This window comes from Polyergus mexicanus, unplaced genomic scaffold, assembly GCF_030449975.1.
Source record: "Polyergus mexicanus isolate NDT 795.1 unplaced genomic scaffold, iyPolMexi1.0 SCAF_14, whole genome shotgun sequence".
NCBI lineage: Eukaryota > Metazoa > Arthropoda > Insecta > Hymenoptera > Formicidae > Polyergus > Polyergus mexicanus.
This window is the reverse complement of record NW_027223334.1, coordinates 7476814-7490704: the sequence shown is the minus strand read 5'-3', so window position 1 is coordinate 7490704 and position 13891 is coordinate 7476814. Positions and strand designations below refer to the sequence as shown.

At 42.4% G+C, this 13891-nt stretch overlaps 1 protein-coding gene across 2 annotated transcripts in view; it reads right to left on the bottom strand.

Annotated features, from left to right (window-relative positions):
• Positions 1 to 10903, bottom strand: part of LOC138939137 (nucleolar protein 4-like) — a 65719-nt gene extending 54816 nt beyond the window's left edge. For both annotated transcript variants that reach the window (XM_070306703.1, XM_070306704.1), the window contains exon 1: positions 9557 to 10903. In XM_070306703.1, the coding sequence (XP_070162804.1) occupies positions 9557 to 9601 (45 nt within the window). In that variant the 5' untranslated portion in view covers positions 9602 to 10903. The remainder of the gene's footprint in view (positions 1 to 9556) is intronic.
• Between the last annotated feature and the right edge of the window lie 2988 nt (positions 10904 to 13891).

Sequence of the window (13891 nt, the reverse complement as noted above, 5' to 3'; positions counted from 1 at the left end):
CAAAAAGATGCATCTGTTTTCTTTCTTTTCTTTTCATAGAATAAGTCCTTTGTGCGTAGGATTTTCAAACTAAAAGTCAAATATGTTTATACAAAAATATACGTCTTCAAGATACACGCAGGTTTCTACCTAGATAGTATAAAGAAGATCTCTGCAAGACATTGTGCCTGCATTTTTATATTTTCGGTATCTTCGATATAACATAAATACAAATTTGTTTCTTTTAATAATTTTTAGAAAAACTTGAAATTATTTTTCGGCAGTATATATAATTAATAATAATAAAAATTATATTATACATTAGAAATAGATACATAAAATATAAAATTAGTATAAAATAGGAAATACAAAAATATCACCATATACCGCAATGAAAAATTGAATCTTCCTTAAGAAAAGAAGGAACATTTATCTCCCATATGTTGCAGATTTTTCTAAATTTTCTTCGCTACGACACATTTATTTCAAACGTATCAAATATTGTCCAAGAATAATCCACAAAGCCATCGGGAAAAGCCCGGACATAAACGTTTTGTCGCAGCCAATCGCATTAGATCGATGTGCAACCGAAAGCGGACCGGATAGAGATCGTAGAGCGACGCGTTATTAAGTACGCGCGACTGCGATACTAGATTCAAATCGCCCCGATCTGCACAGAAGTCGTTTGCGGATTAAGCGAAATCGCGAAAGTACGTAATCGCGCACGCATAACGGAGGTAGCGTTCGCCGGTCGTCCGCGCACATTTCCACGCACACGATACATGTCCGTACGCACGCACCGACATTCGTTTCGCCGAGAGAGCACCGCGCAACGATAAAAAGCACACGAGCGCATCCGCGGCTTCTTTTCCTTTTTTTTTTTTTATTGTCCCCGGCTATCGTTCGCTCTTCTCTTACTCCTTCCTATCTCTCTTTCTCTCTCTCTCTCTCTCTCTCTCTCTCTCTCTCTCTCTCTCTCCGTTTCTCGTCGTTCCAGCGATCGCGCGCGCGTTTTCGCATTCCATGTGTACACTCCTGCTCGTACGATACGATCCGTGTGCACGTGATGGTTGTAAAAAGAATACAGAACGTTGCATATGGACGTCGCGGATGATGCGGTGTACCTTGACACGGATGGCTCCCTGAATCACCCGGCGGCTAGCAACAAACATCACCTCGCGCTATCAACACACGCCTACCGCCTACATAAAGCGTACGTACGTACGTGCGTGCGTGCGTGAGCGCTCGCTCGCACCCGTGCCCGTGTAAAGCGGTTGACGAACGGCCAAGCCGGCGACGTCGATAAGCCCATCATCAGGCTGCCCGGTCTGCCGACGACTTGGTAGGAAATTCCATTTCCTCCGATTCGTGTCGTAGTACGTGATTCCCGGTTGGTTGGTTGGTTGGTTGGTCGGTCGGTCGGTCGGTCGGTCGGTCGGTCGGCTGGGAAGCGAGAGCGTAGCGAGCGAGCGAGCGAGAGAACAATCCGAAGACTTGGCCGCGTTGATTGCGCGCGGCTCTTTCCGCGATTTAACGCGATACCTAGTCAAGTTGCTACTCGAATAAAATTTTGGCCATTAAAGTTAAAATTATATTTTATTAAAATAAATATGTATACGGAGGTTAAATAATACAGAAATAATTTATAAGAAGAGATGAAATATATACAGAGTGTTCGGCGTCAATCGCATCACCGGTCGTGTGCAGGTAAAGCGGATGAAATCGAGAAGAAAAGTCCTTTACCATTTTTTTCTATAACACTTAAAAAAAGAGTTATTATTGAGTAAAGTCTGGCCAATCAGCGCCGATCTTTAGCCGGGCGCACGTCGGTGAGCCGCGCGCCTGATAGTGTGCGCCGCTGCACACTTCACAGCGCGCGGCTCACCGACGTGCGCCCGGCTAAAGATCGGGGCTGATTGGTTAGACTTTACTCAATAATATAACTCATTTTTTAAGTGTTATAGAAAAAAATGGTAAAGGACTTTTCTTCTCGATTTCATCCGCTCTACCTGCACACGACCGGTGATGCGATTGACGCCGGACACCCTGTATATATATTGAGATATGTGTGAAAATAAATATATGACGAGTGATAAGAATCGAAAATAGATGAATTAAATATTGCAACCGATATTAATGAATTAACAGACAAAGACTTAAAGTATTACCTTCGAGAAAAAATTTATGAATTTTTATTATATGATGCTGTTATATTAAAGAATAACAGTTGATTATACGCGTCCACTTTAAGCGGAAATCATCGGTAATTAAGATACGGAGTCGCGCATCTTAAGTCCATAATCTTCGATATGACGAGCTTCTTTTGGAGTTTTTTCAAAATTATCCGGAAAATGTAATAAAACTTGTCAATTAAAAAAAAGGAAAGTTTGGCAGAAGCCAACAATCAAGTTTGTAAATTTGCCGTAATTTTATCGACCATTTGTCCATAAATATTTTTCGTTGCATTGTTCTCTCTCTCTCTCTCTCTCTCTCTTTGTTTCTCTCTCGCTACACCGTTTTGGGGTCGGTAATATCGGACTGTTCTCTCTTGGCTTCACGAAGGAAAAGATAAAAATAACCGTACAAAGAAAGCACGGCGGGTGCTAGGGTAGGCGATCCCTGGACGTGAGCAGAGAGAAATCTCCGTGGCCATGGCAGAGGAAGGACATGGGGGCGTGGTCCCGAGCCGAGTGCATTACCGCGGAATGCACTTTTGGAACATACCACACACCATTTTCGGGGTAATGTCTCCCGCCTGCGAAATGCGAAGGCGAAGGCGATAGTCCGTTCGATGCGTTCAGGTACGGAAGCACGGTATGGCGGCTTTTCATAGTTTAGCAAGAACATAAGGAGCAAAGTACCGTGAAAGAAACGCATACTTTTCTTATTCCATGCGATATAATTTGAGAAAATAAAATATCGCTAAAGCGAAAAACCGTGAAAAGGATGTGAAATTCATTCGGATCCAAAACGTATCCCTCCTTCTATTTTATGTAATAATTTTAGAAAACAAAGTACTGTTGAAGATAATATTCATGCAAAAATCGTCTTTAGACAGAATGCTTATAGAAATTGTACTTAGGACGGAAACTTATTAAAGATAACAAAAGGGGTCTCAATCTTCAGGATGTTGTTTACATTTTTATGTCTTCTTCTTTAGTTTCCATGTAGACCTGTCCCTGTACACATACATGAATGTAAAGTCTCATACGCGTAACAGGGGATTTCGAAAAACGTGCACGAAACGTGCCGCGGTGGATTCGAGGGATCTTAGGTCAGATATATTTGGAATGCGTTGTACACCGGCGGCAGGCAGACGGTCTTAAAACGGGGTGAGACGGACCTATTGTAGGGTAGCTGGAAACGAGGAAAGAGAAGCGAAGTGCTTCTATCTTCTTTCTTTTTCTTTCCCTGTATTTATGCCGTTTCGCTCTATTCTCTCTCTCTCTCTCTCATACCGAACGGGCGCACCCTTATTGTCGTGGTTCCAGGCACCAGCATACCTGATCTTATGAGAAATCCATATTGGCCCTTCTGTTCGGTGGGAATACGAGGATTTCACCTCGCACCCTTCAACGAATCTTTCTCTCTCTCTCTCTCTCTGTACCCTCCCCTCTCTCCATTCTACAAAGCCCGTTTGTTCCTCGCCACCCTCTCTTTTCCAATTCCGATCGAGGTGTCCGCAGTGAGACTACACGATCGTGCTGAGACAATCATAACGAGGACATGTTCTCGATGAAAAAAGCGCGGCGGCATTCCGCCTTACGCGTCGCGAACGCGCTATAACGATGCTGCTGTGATTAAGCGGAAAAAAGTAACTCAGATTTCGTGTCGGGTTTTTTTTTTTTTTTTTTTTTTTTTTTTTTTTTTTTTTTTTTTTTAATTCGTAAAGGCAATTACTTCAAAAATATGGAAAAAAAAGTATCGCCCTCTTTTCGATATACACAGGAAAATCAATGACAATAATATATCTAAAAGAGAATTTTTAAATGACGACTTTATTCACATACGTGAATTATTACCAATAATATGATCGATTACTTTAGCAATGCGTTTCTTTCTTTAAATTATAATTCTAATTATATTATGAGCGAAGAAAAATTCAATTGATTAAAATTAAGCAATGCAATCGATGAGTTACAGTTTACAAGTGTCGGTGCAAACAATAATTTGTGAGATAACAGACTTCTGGTAAACATATTGTTACATTGCCTTTTACCTGATCGCATCAATATGCGCTTCATTTAATTGCGAAAAGAGTAGGGATATCGGATATATACGTCGAGCCGCAGAACGCAAAACGCTGAACGACCTTCGTAATTGGTAATTACTTTCGATTTTGATGACGATTTATTATAACGCTGCATAATTGCGATATAATTGTGCGTTATATGAAAACACAATTTGTATTCCGCAGTGTCATTATTCGCCAATGATGTTAAACAATGGCGACATTAATTTCACCAAAACATTATCCAAAACACAAGCTCGATATTCTAACTTGTTAAAAATATTAGAACGCCATAAAAAGAGCCCTTCTTATAAATTCTCAGACACACATAAACATCATAAACATTGCAATATTGATGCAATTATTGATTAATATCAGAATTCTATTAATAAAACAATATTTTAATTTAATAATGACAAAAAGATTTCGAAAAAAAATTCAAACGAGAGAAAAAATTATTAAAATAGAAACCAGCGATAACGTGTGTATTGAAAATTGATCTAGATCAAACATAAATATCGATTGTTGTACGAGGGCCTCTTTCGATCGACGAGATTACCGTTACGCACGAAAGCGCCTTACGTCGTCGGGCCTTCGGGCCTTTACTGGCCCCGCCGAGCTCCGTAATTTAGTCTCTTAACGAGAGAATCGCACGCCCCATTAGCGTCCGCACCCATAATTCCACGTGCGCCTTCCGTCGTGAAAGAGTGAATTTGAAAGCATATATATGATCGTACTTACATCGTATATCTGTATAAGTCATATATTTATGTATTTTCGCGAAGAAATAACAAATAGATAAACTAAACAAAAAATTTGTTACTCATTACGTGAACTTATAAATTTCTAATCTTGAATATACCGGAAACAAAATTTTATAAAGCTATAATTTCCTCTTTTCATTTACGCAAGCTGTCGAATAAAAGAATATTTGTCACCTCTATCTATAGAGATAACGTAGATATATTATCAGTTATTTCGACGGCCAATTTTTCAGCTATTCCACAAAAAAAAAGAAAAAAAGGCGAATCGATTAACGTTCGAGCGTCATACATGACAAGTGCGGCATGAATATAACGATATGTGAATAATGACGATTGGTCGGAGCGGAGGCGCGGGGAGAAAGGGAGAACTTCGATTTCATCCGATAATATACATTGCCGGTCCAAGAAGCGTTTAATTGAATAGCCGTTATTCGACGCAAATTATAACATGATTATTGCGGTGCGGCTCGTGCGGTGTTTCATGCACTAACGGCCGCGAATGTGGATATGAATCGAACTAGCTGGCGCGAGGGACGAAGGATGCACTTATACTGATTAAAAAAAGAAAAAAAGATGCAAAAAATATACTTGTCGCTGGAATGCTTTTAACGAATTAATATTCCCGCCCACCCCTCCCTCTCGCCCCTTCCCTCTCTGGCACTTTTGCGATACAATATTTACCTTTGTTCCGTAAGTCGTGTTTGCTCCCCGTGTGTGTAGGCGGTCCCTATGCCGCTTAAATCATTTGTCGCAATTTAATAGAATGAAAAATAAATACAAATAACGCGAACTTTAATCACGGCGTTAATTATCCTCGCTCTCTGTAGCTTTTCTACCGACTGGGGAGTAAGTTTCGGGATTATTATCGAGTCTTTCGAAATTATTCGCAAAAAGTGCGGCTATTAATCAATATCACTCACTCGAAAATTATGAAAATCTGCGATTTATGGCAATGACGATAATTGTTCATTCGTATGCTCTAATGTCATCGCTTATAACTTCCAATTATATATACATTAATATTTCGCGTATTATCTCGCCTCAATAATGGAAATAATTTATCGAATATAAGCATTAACGATTATGAGATAAGATCGTCGAAAGTTTTCAAGCTTATGGTTTAGTCGGAAAAATTCCGGGATACAATATATACGGCTGAAAGGTTAAATTCAACGATAAATCGACTTCGAAGAAAAAAGGTTTTACCATCATGCGAACACAGCGATGGGAGGTTGTCGTTGTCATCGTCAACGACGACGACGACGACGACGACGACGACGACGACGACGACGACGACGACGAAACGGAAACATGTGCCAGGATAGAAAAAGGACGACCTGCGTACGACGGCCCGAGAGGGATAGAGACACCGAAAAGCAAAGAAAGAGAGAGAGAGAGAAAGAGAAAAAAAGAATAAACGACGAAGAGTAGAGAAAGGGGAGGAAGAGATACCGCTGTGGAAAAATATAACCTGTTGGACCGCGAAAGAGCGAGAGCCGCGTAGGCAGGCACATGATGGAGAGAAGGACAACCACAAGAAGAAAGATTGGAGAGAAAGAGAGAATAGATCTGTGAGAGGGAGACCTCGCTAGAGCGGGACAGCCGTGATGAAAGAAGAAGGGGAAGGACGAGGAGAGGCGACGAGGGCAAACGAGTGAAACAAAGAGAGAGAGAGAGAGAAGGACGCGTGCAGGCATCCCGAACCTGCCTCAACTTCAATTCGACTTTCGCGGTTCGATTCTGATCCGATCGATCTAGCATCTAGCTCATCGGAGATAGCACATATCTGTTACTATTTACACTTGCTTTGCTTTTCGCTCACTGACATAATGCTATTAGTATGTGCTGTTTTTCCGCGCTCGCCTTCTCGCTCTTTCATCATCCCCTCCTCGTTATCCTTGAAGTTTAACGAAACGACTAACGGACCGCGTTCCAGGGGGCGAGAGGGAGTTACCTAACTTCTGTTTTTCGAAACTTCGAAGGACACAATTCGTTACGTTCCTTATATTGTGCTTGATCCAACACATTTCGAGACATGACGATGATAACGTGTACTGTTCCATATCTGCGACGCAAATTTAAGTCTCCATTCGCGTTTCGCGTAGTCGTTTCTCTCCACGAATATTATTGATGCAATATATGGAGATAACGTTTAATAAAACAATAATTCTAAAAAAATTGAGATTTTTATGAAATTTAATGCATTTAGAGAAACGATTCCTTTTACATATCTCGCATTTGTCAGATAGAATAGACCTTGGCATGAATATGAAGCGCGAAAAAATGGATAAGTGCGTATTTAACATAAATATGTAACGGGAATCGGAAACACAGGTACGATGAGTGACGGTATGATGAAAAAGGAATATAATTCGAATGGTGTCATCGGTAGCAATTTACACTGCGCCGAGCACGTCGATCGATAAATTAACGAGGCGTGTTCGATACGCGCTCACATTTTTATCGAACCCGCACGTCGTGGAACCGCGTTTCGACGACTGTTATATTATCACTCTGACAATCGCATAGACGGATATTCGAAAAATTGTTAAGAGGCATACTGCTGTTATAATTCGTTTCAGTTACGAACGCAATTTGGTCTCCTTTTGCGCCGATTTTCACTTTATCGGCCAATACACGCGCAGTTTTTTAATCGCCGCTCACGATACGAACAAAGATTAACGGCGAGAAAAAGGATGAAGCAGTTGTTTCGAATATTGTTCAGTACTTTGTATTATTGCTCGTTTTGATTCCGCCCTATTGGCAGATTTGTTTAGAAAATCACAATGCGTGTCATTTTATATTGCATTTCATGATTCAAAATTATTCTGATTACCAATAATTTGTCTTTTATCTCGATATGCATTTATCGAATTATCGTTTTACACTACTTTATATCAGAGAGAATAAATTACACGTATATACACGTTTTAGGTAAGATGAAAATAATAATAATAAATATATCCCATAATTAATGGAGGGCGAAAAAGGCGGACGGCGAAGCACGTGCGCGAATCGGGACACATTTCTCGCCGCGAAAATACCATCCGGGGATTATCTTTTTATTTAGATACGTAGGTCTAATCTGACACGATTGCTACGACCGAAGAGAAAAAAGTCGCGAGATAAGTGCGATCCGACTGAGTTCGTCATTGAATTGCGCGATTCGCGCCGGACGTGTGTCATCGAGGTTCACGCGATGATCGTTCGTCGATACTCCCAGTGATATTCCAAAGAAGTGGAAATTATTTACTTATGATACACGAACGCGACTTAAAGAGACGATCGCTGACCTCTCCACGTGCATGTCAAGCGTGCGTATTAATAATGTATTAACATTATATATCGATATGCGCGTATAATTATATTTACTTATAAAAGTGAATATCGGCAAAAAATTAAAATTATTAGATAGATCGTAAGAAAGTTTAGTAGACATTTTAGTGAATAAATTTGAAAAAAAGTTAGTGCGCATACTTTCGTTAGTATGTTGGAAGAAAAATTTATCGCACGTTCTGAAAATTTTAAAATATTGTTCCGTGTCTTTTATTTACCGCTATTAAATTACTATTATGTAAGATAGATATATTTTTGAGAAGATTTAATTTTTTAACTACACTTTTTTTAATAATAGATCACTTGATGATTTTAGGAGAGAGTGGAGTGTTGCGGGATTTAATATATTTATAGCTCAAAAATTTTATCGATTAGTTACGAAACGCAGACAGAAATAGCGGAATAATAGTTATATAAAAGATAACGAACTTTATATTATTGCGGGCTGTTTTTTACGCCACGAAAAATCATTTTTTCTCGACTGTGCGAAAGTTCTCTCGTTTGTATCGCGCAAATATTATAATTAGACGAGCGAGCTGATATAAAAGTCGACGAGAAGCGCAACGCGTTGCACGATGTACAATATTTCGAGTAATTTGGCGCGTGTAATGCCGAGCACTGCGCGGAATACAAACGCAGTGAACAATTTTTTGAACTCTCGGTGCACTTCACCGCACTTGATCGTGTCGTCGCAGCCGTACGGGATTTACACAACTCTTTCAATTAAAACTTTTCCGCAGTTTATCTTCCCGCGCTCCGAAAAAAAATTAGGTTCCACGCGCGTAGTAACGAGTTCCGTTAACGGAACGTGCGCGGTTGTTTCTGACCTTTTTGAGCTTTCGCTGAAAAAGATCGTCATTCGTCACGCATCGTGGGGAAAAGGATGGGAAAGGGGAAGAAAAGAGGAAAGTTGGTGAAATTAGCATCGTCGAGGTTAATGTAAAATAAAATAAATCACTCGTTACCTGAACGTATCTTTGCCTCGTTTAACGCGTTCTCGCAAGGAACTTTAACCTTGAACCCGACGACTCATTATTTCGTCGGTGGTCCAACGTTTCTTCTTCGTGCCGATAAGCCGGAAAAACATTACATATAACTCGGCTCGCCGAGCTGCTGCCTCATTCTCTCCCGTTTACAGTGAAAAAGTACCGATATATAATATCACGTGGCGATACGAACGTACGTCCGAATGTAATATGTGTGTGTACGTGTGTGTAAATATGTGTATGCGCGATTACGGACTCACCTTGTGGTGCTGCATGATGGCAGTGGACTTTCGCTTGGCGGACATATTCAGTTTGCCGGGATGCCCCCTCTGTTCCCCCTTAGTGAGAAATATCTGTCTCGACGGTCTCTATCGGCCTGTCCGCCTCTGCCCTCCTGTCTCTCTATCCTTCGCTCTTCCGTCTGTTTTTCTCTGCTACTGACAAGCCATAGGCGAAGGCACGGCGACAATCACGAGGAACACAAAGGCGGGGGGAGCGCGAGAGTGACAACGATAGACGAATGCACGCGGTGACGCACTCTCTTTCTCGTCCCTACCGTTCCCGTCGTTTCCTCTTCTGTCTCCTTTCTTCGCTTCCGCCTGACGGCTTCCTCTGACGCGTGGTACGATCCTACTCTCGCATATAGAGAGAATGAGGTGTTCTCTAGCGCGACCGGCACGTCGCAAGTAAACTTTCTCGGAGTATCGTGTTTCGCGTTTTTGTCTTTCTCTTACTCTCTCTCTCTCTCTCTCTCTCTCTCTCTCTCTCTCTCTCTCTCTCTCTCTCTCTCTCTTTCTTTATCTCGCACGCGCGCGCGCACGATTGCACTCCGTCCCACCTTACACTCGCAAACTTCGAGCTCTCACCCCGCGCGCACCACACGGTACACAGCGGCGCCACGAAAGTTCCGCGATAAAATCCTCTTCCCCGCGCAGTTGTAGCAGGTGTCGGCGCCGCGCGAAATTAAAACAAGCCCGCGCACTACCGGAACAACCGGAAGAATATCTCGACACTTCAAACTGATTGATAAAAGTCTGTTTTTCTTTCACCGTTTTTATGTTATATCTCCTTTCTTTCACTTACACCTCTTACGCGCGCGTCTTACTCAGCTGTCCGTATTACTGTTTCTGTTTCTCTTTCGTCACGATGCAAGAAGCGCGCATAAGGCAGCTCCACAAAGTCCATTAAACCGATGAAACGGTATCGCGATCAGCTGATTCGTTCCGAACTCTGGATCACTCGGATCGTATACACGTCACTCGAATCGTTCAACTCCGATCGAACGAATAGTTCGTTTCGTATCGAATTCTTGCACAAAAGTGAAGAGAAGAACGGAATCTAAATTCGGAAGTTGCCGATCCTCGTGCACGTTCGGAATCCTCGCGTTTAGAAGTTAGAAGGGACGCCCGTCTGACGGCTCGATCGTAAAAAGATGAGCCGAGAAGCCTTCGCGCTCTGGTCGTCCGATCTTGCTCGCTTTCCGAGAATCAAGAAAATCGACCGCACGATTGTCGCCTGCGTGTTCGCTCGCTCTCTGTGTCGTTTAAAGCGAGAGGTGAGACTGCTCCGCGCTCGCTGACGTGATCACAGACTGTCCTCGCATTACGAACGCTCACGGCGAACTGGCGGCTGGCGGCTGGCGACGCGGCGACGACCTCCTCCTCTTCACCTCGCGCCGCTGCGCCGCCGCCTCCACGCCTGAACGTACCCCCCTCCCCTTCCCCCCGACCCTTCCTTCTCTTCTCCGGTGTCCTCACCCCAGACCCATGGTAGAGAGCCTCACACCACTACCGCGCTTCACCCATACCCCACTCTCTCACTCGCCGTCAACTCATCCCCCTTCCGTCGGTTCCTCCCTCTCTCCCGCTCAAACCCCTCGCCGTAGTCCTTCGACGACCCGCACCGCTCTCTCACTCCCCAGCGGCCCTCTTCGAGCGCGTCAACCCCCTTCCCCCTCCCTCCCGCTCCCTCGCCCCTCCCCCTCCCCCGCCCCACTTCCTCATCATGGTCGTCTCTCTCTCTCTATCTCCGTTTCGCTCTCGCTCTTTCACATTCCTGCTTCGTTCGTCCCGGCGCCCTCGTCGATTCCCCCTCGCCCCTCTCCCCACTCGGTTCACAGTGCGGCGGCGGCGGCGGTAAGGTAGGGTCTGTCACCGTCAGAACATCGAGGGGGCCGTTGGACGAGTAACTTGAGGGGGGAAAAGCAGGGGCAGAGGGGGAGAGGTGGCAAGAGATTCAAAGGGGCGTAAGGGGCCGCTGTCGGGAATCCGGTAGCACGGGGAAAGGGAAGGGCGAGGGAGCGAGCGGCAGGGACCTTTCCGGACGATGATGGTAGGGCGGGCGGAAGGTGAGAGGGAGAGGGGTAGTACAGCGTAGAGAGCGAGGGGCTAAGGGGCGCCAGCGCTCATCGGCCGAAGGGGCTTTCACGGGTGTGTTAGGCTTGTGCTTAGAAGGGTATGTGCCCACCGCTTTGCTCCTCCGATGTACATGTGCGTATTGCTATGTGGACGTACGGTATCTACGGTCTCTCTCTCTCTCTCTCTCTCTCTCTCTCTCTCTCTCTCTCTTCAGCCGGTCTTCGTCTATTCGAGTGTATTGCGCTCTATCTATACCACTCCTCTGTTCCTCTTTTTCTTTTTCTTTTTTTTTCTCTTTCTCTCTCTGTCTGACTATCTCTCTCATTCTCACTTCGAGTCGTCTCTCTTTGTACCTCTGTCTTTCATCGTCTTCGCCTCGGCATCGTACTCTGTCCTTTGCACCATACTGTCACGCTAGTGTGCTACTACCGACGATACGTAACGCCGCCGCGGTTTTGCCGCGGTACTTGAGAGACGTAAGTTACGCAGCACCTCCGACAAGAGTGGTCTCTCCATCGCCTGTACGCTTGCTTACTTGCCTGCCTGCGTGCGACCTGAGCGAAAGAGCACGCCGGACGGGTTTGCTTGTCCGATGTATGCATTTTTAGGGAGAGCTCTCTCCGTTTAAACCTTCCGTATTATTAGCTCGTCGTCATCGCATCGTACCACCGGTCTGGGTTAATACCGGTGTCGACGATTCACGATCTAAATAACAGTGGTCTACTGCGTCATATATTTATCTTTTTCCACGTGATCTAAGTAATTTAAGTGGTTCAAATCATGTGTTGCTGCTTCTTGTTGTATAGCTACTTCATTTCAACAAAGCAATCTGCATTACTACGTAGATTATAAGTAAACGTTTAACATCGACTAATACTTTCGTGGCATATTCTGTCGTCTTTATTTTTATTTTTTAGGAATATTTCCCTATTTGAACCTTTCATATTATTAATCGGATCGGCCGTTGCGTTATAGATTAATATCTTCTTTACAGCTGATGAATGTGTAAGTCTAATAATTAGAATATCGAGGCGGAGCGATTGTCAGATATACGTTCGTTGCCGTTTTTACGTAATTACAGCTTCAAGCCTGTGGCCCGATCCAATTCACATAATGAATCATTAAAAATCTGATTCACGAAAATGACGAACATAGAACTATTTATCTGTGTGAAATTATCCGCTTAAAAAAAACACACACACACACAAGAAGAGTTCTGGAAGTGCTCCCGAAAAGTCCTAGAATTCGTAAATTGGAATTAGAAAAGAATGTATATTTTTTTTAAGCGATTTCACCCCTACTGAGATGAATTTTTGAAAGTATTTTAAACAAAACTCTCTTGAAAACTTATCTAGAACAATAGAATTATTTTTAAAGTTTTTGTCAGAATTCTCTCCAAAGTAATTGCAATTTTTACATAATAGAAGACGTTGCGAAGTTAGCGTTCCGGTTTTGATGTTTTCACTGTTTTAAACGACGCAAAACTCTTTTTAAACCAATTAAGAATTCTGGAACTCTTCAAGAATAACCAGATTAACCAGAATTGTAATAATTTATTTTTAATTTTTAAAAATAGTAGAACTAATTAAAAAGAATGAAATGTTTGTATCCGATAGGTTTCTTACTAAATATCGAATTAAAATTAAATCATAGCATATGTTTTGGAACATTATTCGCGAATAAACGAAACGATTTACACAATGATATATATATATATATATAAAAGGATTCGCGCATACTTGAAAGACTTTAAATTCTTCAACAAGATTGTGATTTTCTTTTACTGTAAATTTAGAATACAACCGCAGTCAATCAATCGTATGCACCGATTTTATTAGGTCATGTACGAACAAAGCTACAGAAAATCCGCGTTTTCTAATAAATAGACGTAAAATCACGGCTATTTCTGTCAATTTTGATATTTCAAACAATCGACTCTTTTTCAGAAAGTTTTTCTGAAATATTATTCATTCGAAGCAGAAAAATCAAATATTTACATAATGATTATATCAGCAAAAATAATACGGAACGTAAAAAAATTAATTTAATTAATTAAAACGATTGTGCGCGCGCGCGCGCGCGTGCGTGCGTGCGTGCGTGTGTGTGTGTGTGTAACAATAATGTAACAAATTTTTAAAATTAGTATACATCGTCTGCTTTATAAGAATACAAATAATTTTGTACAACATATATTCAAAAAAAGATATTTAAGCTTTCAAAAAAATAGCAATATTATCG